The 20,255-nt window shown below is 41.4% G+C and overlaps 1 protein-coding gene across 2 annotated transcripts in view; it reads right to left on the bottom strand.

Moving 5' to 3' along the window:
• Positions 1-20,255, bottom strand: part of ppp1r37 (protein phosphatase 1, regulatory subunit 37) — a 39,131-nt gene that overhangs the window by 983 nt on the left and 17,893 nt on the right. For both annotated transcript variants that reach the window (XM_020624488.1, XM_020624489.1), the window contains 11 exons: positions 18,452-18,549; positions 12,515-12,560; positions 12,232-12,332; positions 7,861-7,980; positions 7,079-7,229; positions 6,770-6,925; positions 5,484-5,596; positions 3,106-3,247; positions 2,851-3,017; positions 474-2,223; positions 267-352 (listed from right to left, as the gene is read on the bottom strand). In XM_020624488.1, coding sequence (XP_020480144.1) covers positions 276-352; positions 474-2,223; positions 2,851-3,017; positions 3,106-3,247; positions 5,484-5,596; positions 6,770-6,925; positions 7,079-7,229; positions 7,861-7,980; positions 12,232-12,332; positions 12,515-12,560; positions 18,452-18,549 — 2,921 coding nt within the window. In that variant the 3' untranslated portion in view covers positions 267-275. The remainder of the gene's footprint in view (positions 1-266; positions 353-473; positions 2,224-2,850; positions 3,018-3,105; positions 3,248-5,483; positions 5,597-6,769; positions 6,926-7,078; positions 7,230-7,860; positions 7,981-12,231; positions 12,333-12,514; positions 12,561-18,451; positions 18,550-20,255) is intronic.

Here is a 20,255-nt window from a genome sequence, read left to right as displayed (position 1 = left end):
GCTTATGTTTTAACATCATTTTTGAGTGAAAAATGACTTTGGATGATGTATTTCCTGGTAAGGATGTTAAGATCACAGTGAGTAAATATTGTGAAGTAATGGGATATTATTAAAGGAAAGAATGACAGTATGTATTTAATATTAAAGGAATCAGATCAATATTGGGGCCAAAACAACTGGATCGGGACATCCCTACTTTACACATCCACAGGATGGTGAGAAATCTTTGCCTGATTTTCTGTTTTAAGTGCACACAGAGTGTTTACCTCAGAACCTCATGGTGCATCTCTTCCTGTGTCCAAACTGGCTTCTAGCAACAGCTCCTCCAGCTCCTGCCCACAGCCGACACTCACTGTATATAAGTGACACACACCACATGTTAACAAACAGGCTTACAGGCTTCTCACACCCCAAACCAACTGCATGTGTGATATGAAGTAGTACAGCAAAGGTCAGCGATTACAGTGACTCACCATGCTCCATGACACAGCTGCCAGACTTGGGGCTCTCAGCATCAAGAAGATGGATGGAGAACTCAGGCCTCAGACCATTAGGCAGAGCTGAACCAACTCCTTCGCCCTCAAGAGCTTCATCAAAACACTTGCCCTCTTCTGCAGAGCTCTTGTTGGCTGATTCCTCCTCTTCAACCGGTGAGTCTGGATTCACTTTGACAGCAGCTTCAGGCCCAGTTGCAGTGGGATCAGGACTATTTGAGGTTTCTCCTGCATGAGGATTTGACGTCTGAGCTCCACCCTCGCTGAGAGGCGGTGCATGTTGATCAGTCTGTGCAGAGTCAACAGGCTTTGGACCTGGCTCCTCCTGGCTTGGCAGGCTGTGCTCTTTCTCTGTTGAACTGGGTTCTTCGGTTTCTGACACGCTAGCTGGTGCTTCTTGCTTCTCCTGCTGTGAAAGTACCTCATCTTTGTCTTCCTTCTCTATTTGGTTCAGTGACTGCGTCATCTCTGACACAGATGCTAGTTCATTCTGTAGCTGTTCACGAGCAGATGGTAATGTCTGCTGCTGGGTTTGTACTGCAGGGACACTCATCTGGGTCTGACTCACTTTGTCTAACTGTTTACACTCTTCTTCTGTGCTACCCGGGGGCATTATTTGTGTGTCATCTTCTAAATGAACTTTCTCTTCTTCTACACAAGTGGGCTCAGGCTGGGGGCTCGTAGTGCTCTCTGTTACCTCCTCAGTGGGCTGAAACAACTGTGCTGGGGAAGAATCTGAAAACATAGCTGGTGCTTGTAGACTTGGATCTGCCACTTTTAAAGTGTTAGCTGTCACATTCTCTATGGGTTCACTTGAAGACTGTAACTCTAGTGTGTGGGTCTGTGTAGCATTTTGCATGGACTCTGAGCGTGCTATAGGACTCTGCTCTGCCAGTTTACAGTCCATTGATGGAGCAGGTGAGCTCTCCTTTACGTCCTCCTGTGTCAGCTGTGTTTGTGAGGGTGTTTGAGATGCAGGCGATGGCTGTGTCTGCTGTAACGTGGGCTGTGTATTCGTGTCTACAGGCTTCTCTGAGGCCTCTTTAGTCTGGCTGATAGCTCCGGGTGCATTTATCTGGTGGTGTAGTTGCTGCTGCTCAGGAAGGCTATCAACCCGAGTGACCATGAAGATCTTATGACCCCTCCCTGGACTTGAGACAGATATACAGCGACCTGGTGATGGAGGAGTGACAGGAGAAGCTGTGGGTTCTGTGACAGTGATTCCAGGAATGTGAGGAGAGGCAGGAGAGAGAGACAGGGACGGGGATGGAGAGGAGGCACCGAGGGGGGGCTGTGCAACCCCTGTCTCTGTATGAGGAGGAATCGGATTTGAGTGAGTGGAGGAGTTTGTTGTGGAAGAGGACTTTGTTACCACCTCCTCTTCCTCCTCATCCTCAGTATCTGAGTCCGACTCCAGGTTCATTTGAGAAATGTCTGTCTCAGAGCTTGATCCTGACTGGCTGCTTGTCTGTCCTACATTTCCTATTGTTTCAGCCTCTTCCTCTTCTTCTGCTTCATTCCCCTCTCTGTCACCTCTCTCTGCTGATACTGGTTCTTCCTCCTCCTCTTCTTCCCCGGTTCCATCCTCTGTGGCGATTTCAGCCATGGAGGTTGACTTCTTCATCTTCTGCTCAGTTTCCTCCTTCTCCTTAGCCAGGATGAAGTTCCTCTTGCAACCATTCTGGATCTCAGTCAGCAGAGCACGCTGGGTCTCAATGAAGCTCTTCACCTGAGAGACAAAAACTAGCTCTCAAACATGCCACCTAAGCCACAGGAATATCAGATTAAACAGAACTGAATTAAAGCTCTTTTAATCGCTTTTGAGTCAGTGCCTTCCTTCAGCCTGATGTTTTAGTCAGTAATATTATCCTTCTTTCAAAACACAATTTTCTTTAAAAGACTGAGGCTGGGGACGTCTAAGGGTCTAAAGGGTTAAGGGTTGGCCTAAGGGTTAAGGAGGCTTTTTGTTGTCACTCTCCATCTATCTCTTCCTTCATCTTCCTTCCCATCATCTCACCACTGTCATCTATCCATTGTTGGTTTTGGTCTTTTTATGGTATTTGTTGCCCAAAAGAAGAATACAGACTACAGGCAGAGTTATTCTTTAAAGCCAAAATTTCACATTTGCATGGTCACAAAGGTCAGCTTGACTTAAATTTCATCCATATGGTAGAATCTGTGTGCTCAGGACTGGCCAATCATATATTGACAAACATATGAGAACATGTCCGCCTAATCAGTACCCCAGTGCAGATTTAAGAGAAGCGGGTGCTTGGACATGTTCGTTTCAGACTATACTCAGCCCTTCATCTCTTCCTCTCTATCCCCTCCTCACATTCCTTTTCCCCATGCTCACAGTTTCTTTCTTGGGCTCCCTGTCGAGGTCGAGACGCAGCAGAGATGTGTTGACTTTAAGAGCAAGAGACAGGGCCATCAGTCCACCTGTCTTGATCTCATTTTCTCGAAGGTCCAGACGCAGCAGTCTGGGGCTCTCAGCGATGAATTCAGCCACAGCCACAGCGCCTACAGCAAAGGATGGCACCAAGATGTCAGCAAAACAAAAATCCAGCACAAAAATGGAAGCAGAGGTGCACAGGCATTAGTTTCCCACCTTCGCAGGACAGTTTGGTAGAAGCAAGGCCCAGCCTGAGCACAGAGCGGTTGGAAATTAGTCCATCCTTCAGCTTGTGGACCCCTTCGTTACCTACCGAGTTATGGCCGAGGTTCAGAGTCTCCAGACTCTGGGTGCAAGGCTGAGGGGAACAACAGAAGACAATGATGGATTCTGAGAATCTGAACAGATAAATATACTGTATATGTTCAATTAAAAAAAAAAAGTAATAGAATGTACATCAAGTGGTATTTAGACTCTGCATTTCTGTCAGATAACACACCACTTCTCCCAGAAAATTGCTGGTCATAAATTCTTTGGTATTCGTATGTTTATTTCTTTTGTTTGTATTGGATCAACACAGAAAAGCCGAAAAAAGCCAACTCTGATACATTCCACAGAGAAATCCAAAAATGGACTTTTCCACTACTGTGCTTCTCAAACCCTCAGACATTTCTTTGCTCTTCTTTCTCTTCTCTGTTCTCAGTGTGGTCCACACAACACAGGTCGAGTCAACCTTTCTCCATTTTACCTGGTTACCAGTGTGATTTCCATGTTGCCCGCACCGGTTGGTTGCTACAAGTGAGTTTCATTACGAATTAAAGGAGCATCACATGCTGGAAATACAACTATTTCTGATGATTTTGAAAAGGTGTCAATAATTCTGTCCAGTCCATTTTTGGAGTTCTCTGTGGAAAAGATCAGATTTGGCTTTTTCTATGCTTTTTTGTGTTGTTCCAATGCAAACATGAGAATAGCAAAGACTTTGTGATTTAAACAATTTTCTAGGAGACTATTAAACCTCTGGGTGAGAATTGTGCTGCTAATGGTATGAGACCTAAAACATCCCCCATTGTTATTGTTCTAATTATTTAAGTTAATATCTTTTTCACTGTGTAAACAGTCTCAGTTTCTACAGGGACTTTGTTCGTGTACTGGCCTTTTTGTCCTTATATCAGTTACTGTTAAATGTCTAACATTAGCATCTCAATGCATTATGAAACCAGCTACACTGTGGTTGTCTCCGAGGTTATGAATAAGCAGCCAGGACAGTCATGGGATCTTCCTCAGCATGACTGGAGGTTCTAGGCCATTTTGCGGGTCCAGTAAGATCTCACAAGCCTCAGTAAAAAAACATCATACAGATTTCATGAACAAGCTCAAAAACACAGTTTTAAGTACTAAAGCAAAACCATGAAGTGTTTCTACAAAAGAAACAAACTGCTGTGTGATAATTCACCATAATTAACAACATGTGAGAGGTTGAGGGGATTCTTTATTTTATAGTTCTCAGATGTAATTATTAATTAGATGTTGCTTAGTCAAATCTCTGATATTCAACAACTGATTACTGTCACTCCCCTGATGACTGATTTTACAACTGCCCATAAACTGAAATTAAATAGGCTTCAAATACCTCCTATCCGTAACTATTTTCATCTGTATCATCATTGCATAAGCTATCAAGATTGTTCTACTGATACACTGTTTTTCTTGGCTACTGCTTTCTGAACTAGGGGCACATTTTTACATGAACTATACAGAAGCACTGAAGATTATAAAACTGTATCTTCCTCTGACAAGAGTAAGAGTCATGACTCAGCAGTCTCTAAATGTAAACACTGCAGTACTAAAACAATGTGTACACTGATAAGGGGAAACAGAATGTAAGAGATACTGACACTATCACTCAATGACAGAAATGCTACCAATGACTTTAATAATGGACTGTCTATAACAATACTGCTGTGAAACAATGTGGCACTGGGAACAATGAGTGACATAGGACAACACACAGGAAAGCACACTTCTCACCTACATGCCTGTTACTCTCAAGTTTACACAAAGAAATCAGGCAGTGGTTTCTTTAGTGAAACATGAATCATCCTTTGTGTGTAGTTATTTTAACAAGCTCATTCAGTCACCAAGGAGAACAAATAGCTGCCAGTACAAGTTGAAATCTGGTGTTTAGCAGGTAATCCTCCCTCTCTCAGTGCTGTAGCTTAGAGACAAACCTACGGCTACCAGCTGTGTATGCATGACCCTGGTGGTGACTGGGCAGACAGCTGCCAGTCATTACTCCAGCAAAGGTAACTTTTTCATTGGTAAACTCTATTTACTGAACACACAAAAGACCAGGTGTAGACGGGACTGAGCCACAGTTACAATGTGCAGACATGGAAGTAAGCTGAGAGGTACCCCAAACAGCAGAGGTCTAATTTCACCAGTTCCTTATAGAGTAATGAGGAGAAACTTGAATTCTCCCTGCCTGAGCCGTTATACACACACAGCCAGTGTTTTCCTCTTACAACCTCTGTGTGTGCGTATGTGTGTATGAGCAGACTGGGTTTATTGTTCCACTGTGTGTGTGTGTGTACCAGTGCAGCAGCGAGGTAGCCCATGCCGTTGTGTGTGAGCTGATTGTTCCATAGCACCAAAGTGATGAGGCCTTTCCTCTGCTCTTTTAGTCCTTCACACACATAGGCCAGACCTATGACAACAAACAAAGAAAGAATCCAGCACAGGCGTTAGTTAGTATTTAGCTTACAAACATCACCATTTTAACAAAGTATCATGTGAACTAAAAAAAAAAAAGTTTAATGTGAGGGAGCCTGGTGCATTAGAAGCAGCTTGTTTCTACTATATTCTTCATAATCTATTACAGAAAACATTTTGAGCTGTTTTAGTAGAAAATAGAACAATTTAATTTACTGTAAACTATGGTGAAAAGTGCAGGAAAAAACACTGTATTAAGATATACAGGACATACAAGTTAGCTAAATATCTGTTCATGTCAGGCTGTTCATAGTCTTCACAATGATCGCAGTAGCTGGTGTCACAGTGCAGTGAGATGCTGGACCTTTAAGAGTAACCAGTATAATGTCAAAACACCAGTACACTGACAAAATCATTAAAGAAATTGAAAAAGGGTAAGGTGTAATACTTTTATTCCTAGTAATCAAAACTCGTCTTTGCTTTTAAAGGGTAACTAAACACCTTCATTCCATAACTTTCTGCTCTCCCAGCATATTTAAAAAAATGCAACAGTGATATTAGCAAGGAGAAAGGGACGTGGCCTCGTCGCTACGTAATGCGTGACCTGGAGGGTCAGAGGACAAACGGGCCACTTCTCACACAGTAGCTTGGACAGAGTCAAAACTAACAACCTTGAGAAGCTTCTGTCCAAAGTTCCTTATCTCTGCTGGAGAAACAGAAAGTCCAGTGGAGCTCTGACAGTTACTACAAGCATGTTTGTGCTTTGGAGAGAGTCACCGTCTGTCTGTTCCATTATTGTGAAGGTGATATCTCAGGAACACCTTGAGGGAATTTCTTCAAATTTGGCACAAACTTAAGGATGAACTGATTAGATATTGGCGGTCAGAGGTCAAAGTCACTGTGTCCTCACATCTTCTCCATTCCTATGAATTTAACTGGTTGGCAGAGGCACATAATGGTGAAGTGGTAACTCTGGTTTTATTGTGCTGTATTACCTTTGATGACCTAATTTCCCCACAGTAAACAAAAAACTCATCTGAGTTTGTGAAAAGGTATTGAACTGTATGCACAAAAACATAAAAAAAAATGGTGGTACCTTAAGAAACCATACAAGGCCACAAAACAATAATGCCACTGTATGCATTAGTGGTCTGTCACTGCTGCATACCAGAGTCTAGGATGTGGTTGTTGCGCAGGTCCAGGATCTGGATGTTACAGTTGAATTTGAGCAAGTTGCCAAGCTGAGCTGAGTCCTGCAGGCCATTGAGCTTGTTGTCTGCCAGATATAGCTCCCGCAGGTTCATATTCATCTTCAGAGCCGTAGCTGACCAAAACAATAAAACAAAGGAAGGTGACCAAAAAAACAAAAGTAAAGAACAGAGGTCTACATTCAGGGATCAGGATTCCCTGATACTGAAGGCGGGGCTTTAAAGAGAAAACCCCTCTTCTTCCTCCCCTGTCACCTTGCCCATCTTACCCAGTAACATGAGTGGTCTGCCAGACAGGCCAGCATTCTCCAGGTGGAGCACTGCCAGGCTGCCACTGATCCTGAGCGCTCGTGCTACAAAGGGAGCTGAGTGGTCCAGTAGAGGAGTGTTCCGGGCATCGAGATGCTGAAGAGAGCTCATCTATGGAAAAAAACAAACAAACAAACAAAAAACAGCAGAAATACAATCATTTCATTTGCATGGTAGAAACTACACATGCTGAATCAGTGATCACAGACTAAAACTAATCTTTGAAAACAAGAACGTCACTGCAATGCAATACATTTTACATGTACAGAACCACAAACAGTAGCTCCTGTGAGGTATAGCAGCTTCCTATGCCACCCACAAAATCTATTGTTCAAAAGCTGATTTAGTTGTTTGACCCGTTTACCAAACGTAAGATGGTTCTTATTAATGTTCTGTCCCTGTCATCCCATGTTACTGTTCTCAGGAGAATCGGCAGCATGCTGGCATTTACAAAAAGGTAATGTAAAGATAATCATTTCACATTACTTGCTGTGGATGTAATGTTACTTTCAATTGGATATCTCAAAAGATGATTTAGCTTCTCCTCTAAACCCACTGAATGTGAGTGAATGCAGCTTCTGAACCACTCACTGTGACATGGGCACTGTGTATATGGACAAATAAACATCTTACTTTAAGATTTTTTTCACGGATTGCTGTGTTTTTGCATTTCCATAGACAATGTCCTATCCTTTTCCTCTGCTGATGATGTTATCCACTGTAAGGGAGGATGAGCTCTCACCTTTCTCATCATGTGAGCTGCGGCCTGCCATCCCCGTGTGCCAATGTGCTTGTTGAAGGAGATATTGAGATGTGTGGCTGACTCATAATACTCGATCATGTCAAACAGAGCTGATGCACCCTGAAAAGCACAGAGAGAGAAAGTCAGAAGCCAGAAGGAATAGGAGAAACATTTAAAGAAGGCTCACACCCAGGCACTCTGTCAAGACCCTGAAAGGGATGCTGCAGGATACAGCCTTCAGCAGCAGTAGGTGCCATGGTAACAGCCCTTCGGGACAGCTGAGGTGTTTCGACAGGTAAAGAGACACCTGTATGGGCTACTGTCTACTGTTGCAAATGAAAAACCAGCTTGAGCAGAATTAAAAATAGTGAACAAGTGAAAGCGCCTCTTGTCCAGATGCACCACTGAAGGATGTTTGTTTTAGAGTCAGGCAGCAATCAGTGGCAGAAGTTTTCACATACTTTACGTAAGTGCCAATGCCACAACATAAAGATACACTATTTCAGGTCTTCTTAAATAAAGGTACATCAGCAAAATGTACTTCAAGTATCAAGAACAAAAGTACTGTCTCTGAAGTAAAATTACCGTTATTTATTAAACAATTCATAGTTCAACTTAATTACATCAAAAGTGTACTTAAAATTCCAATGGCTGCAACTGAAGATTATAACAATGTGCCATGTCAGTGAAGAGTCTGTTCTACAAAAACCCCAAAAATTGCAAGGCAATGCCCCTCAAAATTTGCCAGATCACAAGGTGACATTTTAAAATGTCTTTTTTTTGCCTGTCCAGCTGCCAAAATTCCAAAAATATTGAGTTTACAAAGATATAAAATGTAATGGGAAAAAAAGCAAAGTCTCACTGTGTTAATCCCCTATTTGCTTTGATGACATTATAAATACTAGCCCATTTTAACAAAAAATAGCGACTGAGTCATTACTGTAGGTCTCATGTGTGGATTCTCTCTCTTCTGTCTTTCACTCAGTAATAATGAGAAGCAAAAATCACCAGAATCATCAGCCGGTGATGGATTTACTACTGTGCTGCCAGATGCAGGAAGTGATCCAAATTAAAATGGGAGTAACTTTAATGGGAGTGACTTTATCCTCTGTTGAGGCTGATGAGAAGTAACAAAACCAGACAGACTGCTGCATCGCGTCTTATAACCTTTACCCCTTTGAGTGTCTGTGTGTATGTGTGCTGGAAGACATTACTGAGTATACACAAGTGTGTTTATCTACGGGGGTGGGGGGATGAGTCACTGCCAGCCCAATAAAAGCCAGCAATGTTAGTACACCCCACATCTGCTCCTCCCTATGCTTCTTTCAACATTTCTCCTCAACGATTTTTCTCCTTTCATCTTCCCATATCAATTCCAACAACAGGCCACTGCTGCAGTTATGATGCACTGCCAAATCAAGCTATCTGCTATAACTCTCTCACACTCACTTCAAAGATGAACCCATCCTCTCACTTCTACATTTGATATCTTTTCTATCCCACCTTCCTCTGTTCTCGCCCTAAACATCTGCGCTTCCTCAATAATTCTCTGTTCAGCATCTCATTTTATTTGAGCCCAAAGCGAGACACTTGTCTCAGATTCAGTCACTGACTCACTCAGCTGCTCCATGATTGGTGGGAAAAAAGTGCATACGTCACTCTGCATGTTTGGACTATTTGAAACGCTGATGTGCCTGTGTGCACATCTAAGTTGTTTGTATTTTCTATAACAAACATTTGTTAACAAAGTACACATACAGTGTTCTTTGTGAATGTAACTGCTTGAACCTTGTATAAATAAGAAAACCTGCATGGCCTCTATGGTGTTCCTGGAAAAACCAGCAACAGGAAATTCAGCCCATCCTTTCATTCTCACTTCTCTCCAAAGCCACTCCTCCAAAACCCAAGAAACACCACAACGTGTGCTGCCTGACTACTTAGATTTCAGGAAAATAAACAAATGCAACCCAAACAAAACAAAACCGACAATTACCTGTCAAGCAGAAATGTGCCCACCATGGCGTCACTTTTCAGCCCCTTTTGTTCTCTCAGTTGTTGTTGTCGTTCAAAAGCCACACCAATGTTAGTTCTGGTTTTACTTCTTGCAGCATCAAACTTCTTTTTAGTTGTAACTTTCTTCAATACGGTCTTCATTTATGGCCAAAAGCTGTTGTGGTACTTTCTCTGCCATAGGTCGCTAGCTTTAGCTATAAAAACAAAGCAGTAACATATTTGCCTGCCTGGCCTTGTGGGAGACTCTGGGCTCGCACAATAAGTGCAAGAGCAAATTGTGCGCAAGTAGGAAGTAGGGTGACAAGTAGGTAAGCCATCCAATGGTTTTGCTTGGAAAGAGTAAAATTACTGGACAGGCTTTTTTCAGCCCTGCTGCTGCAACAGATGATGAATCTTTTTCTTGGTGCTAACAGGGCATTTAATGTATACATTGCCATCAAAAGAATTGCCAACCCTACCTTTAAGGAGTCACTGCTCTTTAAGGGGAGTTCTGGTGTTTTCTGCAATGTGTGTTAAAAAGGCCTGTGAATTCCTCATTATTGTATTATATCGTACTTCGGTTCTTTGTTGTATTGGCGACATTGTTATACTGGAGTTGCCATTTTCAGGTTACACCTTACTTCTCTTGATGTGGTGTTCTATGTCTGACTAGTTGTGGATGAGGTAAAATTACCTCATAGCCTATTAGGTTGTACCGTTTAATTTTATCCTAATTACTTAAATTTAGTTTTCTTATTCTATTACATTCTATTTTTATCCATCCATCCATTTTCCTCCACTTATCCAGATTCTATTTTTATTCAACCTTTATTCTATTTTAGTTTCTTAAATGGTATGGGCATTCAATATTAGGTGAGAGAGAAACAGTATTTGGTTTTTCTGTATATCCTGCACATATAGTGAAATGACAATAAAAATCTTTGATCTTGATTACATCATAAAATATTCCTGAATGTAAGTGGGCAAAATCATTCCACAGAGAATAAATGCCCAATGCTAGCACAGGTGAACACCAACTTTTTGTCAGTTCAACATAGATAATTCTTAATTTAGAAAATGGGAGAACGCCAGAATAAACAAAGGCACCTCCAAAGTAAAGTAGAACAAGAAGATGCCAGCCCTGTAGTGGCTAAGGACACTACACATGTACTTATGCTATGTAATCGTGCTCCTCACTGAGACACTGTTACTGCCTGCTAATAAATCAATGATCAAACAAGAATGGTTCAAGAGTTTTTTCAACTTGTTCAATTCATATTTGTTCAGCAACTGTTTTATTGGCCTCCAGATGGAGTTCATGTGGGTTTGTTTGATAGTCCCTCTTAGACACTTCGATGTTCTAAAGGTATCATGTGGAGTTTTTAGGTTATATTGGATAGCTTTTCACTAAACTACACTCCGTGTATCTTTGAGGTATAACAAATGTGTGTTACTGCGAATAACTAATGATCTACAACACACAGTTGACTAGTTAACGGCGAATGTAACATTGTGCCAAAGATCATCTTTTTAGTGGAATATCTTTGGTGCAGTCAGGTTGTGTGAATTCCTCAAAAAGGTGGATGAGTGTTCTCAATTTTGCAGACTTTAATGGACAAGCCTTAAACAGAACAAAGGAAAACAAATGGTGCAGGGTGCATGAAGTCAGTGAAGCAACTGGAGTGTGTACCCTGCTCATACATGCATGTATGAGCAGGGTGTCATCATGTCTGTGCACTCAATACAAACAAAATGGGGATGACTGCTTTAAGACATTGCTCTATAGTGCTAATAGTAGTGAAAACCTCCACAGGGCATCTTTGCTTCATTTTGACTCATGAAAAAAAAACCCCATCAAAATGCATACTTAACTGACAGTCTGGAGGTAACACAGCAGCTGCCCAAATATCCAAAGTCCACATGTATCTCTAAGGAATGGACTACAGTTTTCACACCATCTAATGGGTGGTTAAACCCAGCAGGAGACCCATGGCCTAAATTAATTCTGTGGTTCAAGGGTCAAAGTACTGACAGAGCTTTGTCAGACAAGACTAAAGTAATGAGCAGGGACCCTTCCTAACCCAAAGACACTTGGCCTGTGTGACTGTGCTAAAAGTAGGGCTTGTGTCTGTGTGTGATACGGTACTGCACATTACATTTGGAGATCTATATGACAGGAAGTGGTCAGGGCCTGTGTCCCTCTGTGTCACTGTATCTGTGCGTGTCTACAGCAGGTCTCAGAACTCCCTAATGGTGTTTACACAAGTGGACATCTGCAGTAATCAGAAAACCCATGACAAACACTCCACATCCTGTCAGTGCAGTGAGAGTGCAAGACAGAAAGCAACAGTGACAAAAACAAGAGAGAGATCTACTTACATCTTCGTCCAGATTGGTCTGCTCCAGGTCTATCACTTTAAACTGGACCCTCTTCAAAATCTCCTCCAGAGACTCGCATGATTTGTGGTCCAGCTTCTCACCTAAAAACACACACAAGTCTGGTCAATTCACCATTTTGTCGCAGCACACTATGAACTATGTTATATTAAACAAAGTTTAAGTGAAACTGTAAACATGTTTCTCCAAGTATTAAGATGGTTTGGTTGATTCCTACAAGTTGAATTTACAGTGTTGACTGCTAGGCTGGTGCTTTGGTGCTCACCTTTTAGATCTAAGCATTCGTTTCGCCGAGTCAGGTCTTTCAGTTCCTACACACACAAAACGAAACAGTGTCAATAGGAGTTTAATTTGTGTATTTCCCCATAGAAGCAAGTCACATGTTGACACATCACAAAAGAGCTAATTCAATAAAACAGTACTGGAGACAAGACACAGATCAAATGAGACAAACCTTTCACTAAATTCTCACATGGTGTGTTCACACTACATCATTGTGCCTTTGAGTTCTAGTATCACTGGGAATATTTGGAAAATAACTTTAATATGGGTGAAAAAGTTCAGTAACTTGGGTGAAGCTCATGTTACATGCCTTGATGATGAATTCTGATCTTTTTTTGTTTGTGGTTCACATTCACGCCTGCAAGTGATATATCTGGCTCTGGTGAAACACCGTTGAGCTGCCATGCATGCACAGATTTATGTAAATGAAATGTGAATCATCATGTGCATATAAAAAAAAATGTATTTGTGCGACGCGGAAATTCCCTCACAAACAGCTTGGTTATGATGCGTTTCTTCTAGTTTCAACAAAAATAAAATGTCCTCGTCTCACCAATGAGGCCCGTCACTGTTGTTGCTCTCCTTTTTTTTTTTTTAATCGTCTGTGAGGGGCTGACAAGGAATGATGAAGACAGGCGATATGCGCATGTGCAGAGAAGGAAACCGTTTAAAAAAACCACATAAATCCTGATCTGACAAAGGCCAGATATGAATCAGATCTAGGACCACACATGCAAATGGTCCAGATCCGATCTCAAAAAACACATTTGGTTTGGTCACAAATTTGTGACAAGATCAGATCTGAATGACTTGGAGGGGGAAACAAAAAGGTGAACAGGGACATAGGAGTAAAATTAAGCTTCACCTGAGTTGGCGCCATAGATGGCTGCTTTGGTTCTGTACCAGAGACAAATTCCTTGTGTGTGTAACATAAAGTAAAAGTGAATATCATTATCAAATGATGATTCCATTTTATGCACCAGATGAGTCTGTAAACCTGAACATGTACTGTTGGCGTGGGTGTTCAACATAAACATGTCATCTATTCTGTGATGTAGTCCGCCACAGCCTCACACATCAAAAGGAGGAAAGTCTTTTAACCTCTTGGCCTGGTAAAACACTCAGCCACCCACACAAACAAGAAAACTGAGCATTGCCCTCAAAACTATGTAGCAACAAATCCCTTGGTGTAGCTGACTGGCCTGTCCATTCAGCATGAACTCCATAACCTCTGTACTCCTGCCACACTGCAATCACTTCTCTGTGTGTGGCTGAACATACAGATTGCTGGTTTAGCTGTACTGACGGTTCATGGCCTCCTGCATGACTAAACAGGTCCCCAAAATACAATGAGGTTATGAGATAAATGCCACATCTAAAAAGCACCACTATTATTAAAACACAATGAGACTAAATAAAGCAATGCAGAAGTTATAAAGGTAAGTGATCTGCGAAACTGACTGCACCATTCACTTTAGGCAGGTTAATATAAAAATATACATATATATACATGAAAGATTTAGACTGCATTTTCTCAGTGCCTTTTGGGAAATATGGCGCACTTCAGTGTTGTACTGGATATTCTTCAACAGCAGCAGATGGAGTTGACTCTGCAAACACAAGCAGTCACACATTTTGGGCAATTTAACAGCAAGTCAGTGTTCACCTACAAATAACCTGGGCACCTGTCAGTGAGAATGACTTTATCAGTGTCAGTACTTCTCTGACAGAGCTGCCAGAACCCAAAATAGTCCATGACGCACCATGTGCCTCTCCATGCATGGTGGTGATATGGGTGTGTGTTGTGGGTGGACTAAACTGAGCTAGTGACTCCATTTCTGATCTTGTTCATTACATGCTGTAGTGAGTCTTGCTATACTGTGTCTGCGTAACATGTTATAAACTGACCAGCCACTTTATTAGGTACACCTGTACAATTGTATGCAATTCAAGTCAACACTTACACCTTAACATCTGTGTTTATGAAGCTCAAAAAGTTTTAGTTTCTGTTGAAATTGTCAAATGTATAAATTCAATTACATGTTTATTATTGAGGTGGTGTTGTAGTGAACTACATTATATTCAGAGGTATTCCTAATCTTCTGACCTTCTAATGTATATAGCTTGGGAGGAGAAAAGTATAGAAACACCTCTGAATATAGCGTAGTCCAGATTTATTTATTTATTTATTTTTTGCAAAAGCCAACTACCAGAAAGCTTATGATCCAGACTACTGATCGATCCAAACTGTGTGACCAGGTTAATCGTAGATGCATCCATACAACTTAAAAGTCTGTGATTAAACATATAAACAGTGATCATGAGAACAGTAACTGGACTTTATATGCGGTTTCCATTATTTAATCTTGTAGAGGGCATTTTACTGTTCTAAATAGACAGGGGCCCAGTCATGTGACATTTCCAGATTTTTGTCACTTAAGTCAGTTCAATATACCCTTTGGTAGCTGGCTATGGATTACGTTGCCCATATCTGTACAAAAAAAAAAAAAAGACCGCATTTCTCTGCAACATTTGGAGATGCCTTTGAAATGGCTCGTCAGCCCACTGACATATTTAGTGTCTAAATGTGGACTTCGGAGAGTCCAGCCCTTGTTAGGTAGGTGTTAGCACAGCACGTGTTAATGTGGTGTGTGCAGCAAATGAGCCTTTACTGCATACTCCCTATAAGATATGACTCGCCACCAGCCTTTAGAGACAGTGAGCGTGCACCCTAGCTGTGTGTGAGAGAGACTGCATAATGGGGAAACCACTCGCCCCTGAAGAATAATGACACAGGACTACAAAGTGTTCAGGTCTTAAAAATCTGGTGGGAGTAACTGCACAGGAGGCATTCCATTCCACATACATCTGCTAAATAGTGACCCTTATAAACACAGCCAAACAACTGGTCAGAAATTTACATAACATGTAGGGCTCCTGGCAGGCTGCCATGTACACAGTGCAGTTAGACTTAATAAAAAAAGCATTTAGAGTTAAAAAGAAAAGAACAGTAAATGGCTGCATTCCTCCTGCTAACACTCATCTCACTGGCCAGCCATTTGGTCTGGCTGGCAGGTTCACGAGACTGGCTACTGCAAGGATGACTAAGCAGTTATGAGAAGGAGCTGTAGCAGACCAAAGGACTACAGCATTAGGGGGCACGGAGAAAGGCCAGACATCACAAAAAGTGAGTAATAAAAAAAAAAAGAAAAAAAAAAAAAGGCAGTGGAGGGAGAGGGTGGGACAAGTCTGTGGTGATCAAGAGTCCTGGGTGATTCAACTCCCAGTGGAAATGTACCCGGAGAATAGGACTCAGTGAAGCTCACAGCAATAGCTCAGCCCAGTGATGTGCATTTCCACAAGTAGCTGAGATCCTAACCCAGCTCTTTGTCTCTCAGGTGACCAGGAGTGTGGGGATTTCTTTCCAGTCTCTTTGTTTTAACATCATCACTCACACATGGAAACAAACCTGCAGGCACAAAAGTGCAAAGTTCTAGTGGAGAGGCCAGAGTTAAGGGTTTATATGAGTGTGTGTTACAGTGACGTGCAACAAAACAATCAGAAGAAAGTGCTAATGTGTCCCTGCTGCAAAGGCTAGTGCTGCTTACGGCTCCGTTTTCTCAGTACAACTAAAGGGGAACCAATTATGGTGTGTTCACATTATTGCGGAAAACGACTAAAGCACACCTTGCTGTTGTGTGTATGTGGTGCACTGACCAGGTTCTGCACAGACGTTGCGGTGCTGGGGAGCACCAAAAGTTCATATTTGTTGAACTTTGACCCGATAGCACTGACCTTCGTACACGCGGCCAATCACTGTTGACCACTGCTTGAACTGATGTGAAACTAGTTAGCTTACTTGTTTCTATTTCACCCTGGCTGTGCCTACAGTCATAGACTCCCAGGTTACAGTATGTGAGCAATGTTTCTGAGTTTCCCAAACTGTACAATAACATATGATCCTCATATCGAGATCAGATAAAGACAGATGAATATTAAATTTTTTTTTGACACATTCAAATGAAAAAAACATTTTAATATGCATTGTCATGTTGTCAGCAGTCATTTTAATTCTAGGGCAGTATGCCCTGAAGTGGAAATACTGTCTGCTTGAGAAGGTGGTTTAATAAAATGCTATTTTCACTTTCTCTACCCATTCAATCATATTTTATACATACAAGGCACAAGACTGAGAAATATATAACAAACTGAACTGGAAGACTACAAAGGGATTATGGGACACATGACTGTGCTGGCTGGCCCGCAAGAGAAAGCAAAAAAAAAAAAAAAAAAAAAAAGTTGTCCGTGAGTAGGGAGTGACAACCACCTTGCGGAAAAAGGAAAACGGCCCCACCTCTACAGGATATAACCACAGCACTTGTCTGGGGTCATGCCATGGTGCATCATGCCATGCCCTCAAACTGCATTAACATCACCAGAATGAAGATTTAGGATGTAATTTTTGGAACAAGATTTTGTTCAACCTTATGAACAGGAACCTTCACAATTACAAAGAAGTTTTGGGTGGAGCTGATAGGACTTCCTCACTGGGCGGACAGTATCATCACACACAGAAGACTTTACAATAGCCTTTTCCCTGCCGCAGTAAGACTGATGGCAAATACAAATGTGGGAATATATGTGCAATAACCCCTAACTAGACATGTGCAGTAACCCCTCACTACCTCACCAAGCGTAATGCCATATCCAACTCCACTATGTGAATTACTAAGTGCGATGTTTGAAGTTCACTGGGGAAAATACTATTACCCTATTTTTGTGTATTGTGGTTTTTAATACTTGCCTTGATGTAACTTTTTTATTTTAAGACTAAGTGTTCTATCTGGCCTTCGACTCCTTACCTGACTCCAAAGGAGAGCTGCACAAGAATTCCTACATGCCTAGACTGTGTGTTTATGCATAAATGGTAAATAAAAATCTTGAATCTTCTACAGCTCCTGGGTACACGGTGCAGCCCAGCATGGCCACAAGCAGACTAGTTTCTACTGTTGAGATATATAGTCGTATATATAGCTGAATTTAATCACTTTCCGCACTGCATGCTGGATTGTGTAGAAACACCCTCCCCCGACGCCATTCCAACACTGCATAAGGGGTGTCTGTGTCGACCGTTTTCTTCAACCCAATCACACACTCCATGATAGATATGTGGAGGTGAGAAAGAAGCAAGGTATTGTATTTCTCTCTCTCTAGCTTTCATTTTTCACTTGTTAAACAACATTTTATGGCACTTTTAATATGAAGAATTGAGAACACTATAGTTTTTCATGAAGAGAAATGTCAGTGTTTAAAATATGCTCTGATATCTCTGTTTTAACAATACTGTCTCTTTGCCTCTCTATCACAGCTTTTCACTCCACCTTTCAAAGTGGTTGTTGACTAATTGACAAAATACATCAGATTTTCTGCTGAAAATTGACTTCAAATGATTAAAATGATCTGAATAACTTATTGACAATAATACACATTGTTTAACAGGAGGCTGCACATCACTACAAAAACCTGGGTTCATCACCAGCTTTGCCATCAAAAAGCAGCAGCTTCATGACAACAGTGATAGCAGTGACAAGGAAAAGCTGAAGATAAGGAAAAACCCAGTATGTCTGGGTTTAGACTGCTTTCCACTCTGTCAATGGGGTTAGGAGGGGAATATCAAGCTACATGAGAGGTGACAAACAATGTAATTCCAAGTTGAAACAGCCTTCTCATTCATCCCCTTCGTACATGTTCCGCTTTTCCTCACTGAGTGAACTGAACATTTTCCTTTCCCAACAGCAGACGAATTGAGTTACAAAACAACCACAACTAGGCAAGAGAGAAAAAAAGGACAAAATCCTGAGACTTTGTTGTCTGTGTGTTGATATTTTGTTCCATGTGACTGTGTTAAGCTCAGTCTTACCTGTATCTGTTTGAGCACTTTGGGTATGGGTTTACAGTTGAGCTTCTGACAGGCCTGTTTGTAGGAAGAGAGGATGTCCTCCAACGTCACATTCTGAGCTGTAGAACACAAAATATTAAAATAGTCAGGATTGATTTATTTCTTTGAGCACATCTGTCACTCTCTACGAGTTAAACACTCACACATATGCACAAAGAAGTCAGACACCAAGAAAAGGACACCAAGTAGGTCCTGATCATGTGCTTCCCTCACCGTTTAACACTCTCATATTCCTTGATAAGCTTTGCCACATTTGCATATATTTTCATTTCTAAATAATACATTGGTAAAGCACATACTGACCTACATTAGAGCTAGTAAACCAATTTACGTAACTGTGTGAAAATGCACGATCATTTTCCTTTGATGCTTTTCTATAATATGTCAAGGAAGATCTCTTCATCTACAACAACACTTAAATGCACCACAGGTCTGTGTAGTTGGAATATCATCCTAAAATACATGCAAAATGCTTCCGATTCAAAGCAGCTGCGCTCGCATCACTTACTGGTATTTGCCATCATACGATTAGGATAACAGATACTCGTTTGCATTTGTAAGCTCTGTTCCTGACTCATAGGATGCTGACGCCAGTCGGATTGGGCTGGACATGACTCTTGTAAATGTTAACATAATGAAGTCTAGGACTGGGACACACTTAAAACGATGCTCTGTGTTTACTGTACGTGACCTTTTTTGTGTTTGCCTTGACAAGCTCTCTCCTGGCAGAGAGGTTCAGAAATTGAAACCACTTCATGGACTCCCCTACTCGAGTCAGCAAAAAGAAGGTATTGTTCTTGGTGTGGGTGTGGGTGTGTGGATCAGCCGCCACTGCCATCCCAGACTGTTGTGAGGACTAACTCCAGTCAGATGACTGGGCAACATTCAAACCCACTGAAGTGAGGCAACTGGAGCAGAGAAGGCCGGAGAAAAATAACAACAGAAACAAAGAAGAATAAATGTATGCAGGTGAGGGTGGAACATGAAATGAATGCAAACAAGTATGTATATAATCTATGTACAGGTAGCAAATGCAAATGGTTAATACAATTAGAGTTAAGTAATGCACGCTGCTACAGAGAGAGCCCTGTGCATCTACAGTGCAACGAGTCATTAGGGATTCAAGAAGCTGGGGTAGTAACGGGTGCTATTCATTATGAATGAAACCTGGCTTTGCAGCCCTGAACTCGACAGACAATAAAATACAATAAAACTAAAACGCACAGCTACATGACAGGAGAACGTTTTTAGTTTTTGCACTTATTTCACGCAAGTTGGTTACAGAGAGACAGGGAGACCATGAAGGTTCATTCATCAAAATTAAAAACCGATTACCTACTCAACTAACAAATATCTGAATAGTCAAATAACAGGGTCCAGCCCCAGAAATTTCTGGAAATTAAAGGAAAAACATCAAATTATGGACTTGACGTAACTAAATTAAACATTTTAAAAATGCCTTTTCTTGACAGATAATAGAACTCTGTTAAAACACACAAACAGGTTTGTGCAGGACTGCAGGCATAAAAATGGAATATTATTCAGAAAAGGGGTGCTTCGAAACAGAGGTTAGTATCTGTACACTTAATTTCTATTTTGTATATTTTGGTTTGTGCCTGTACGCTTAATTTATTAAAATTCGTACATTTGTATTTGTACTCGTAAACTTAATTTTGTCAGCTAAGGATTCTGCCTGCAAACTCCATTCTACAGGTTTGTGCATTCACTCTCAGGCTCACACACATATCTCACAGGATATGGGGGG

Source organism: Monopterus albus, unplaced genomic scaffold (assembly GCF_001952655.1).
Source record: "Monopterus albus unplaced genomic scaffold, M_albus_1.0 scaffold328.1, whole genome shotgun sequence".
Taxonomy (NCBI): domain Eukaryota; kingdom Metazoa; phylum Chordata; class Actinopteri; order Synbranchiformes; family Synbranchidae; genus Monopterus; species Monopterus albus.
The sequence above is the reverse complement of the archived record's forward strand: the minus strand, read 5'-3'. Positions and strand labels throughout refer to the sequence as shown.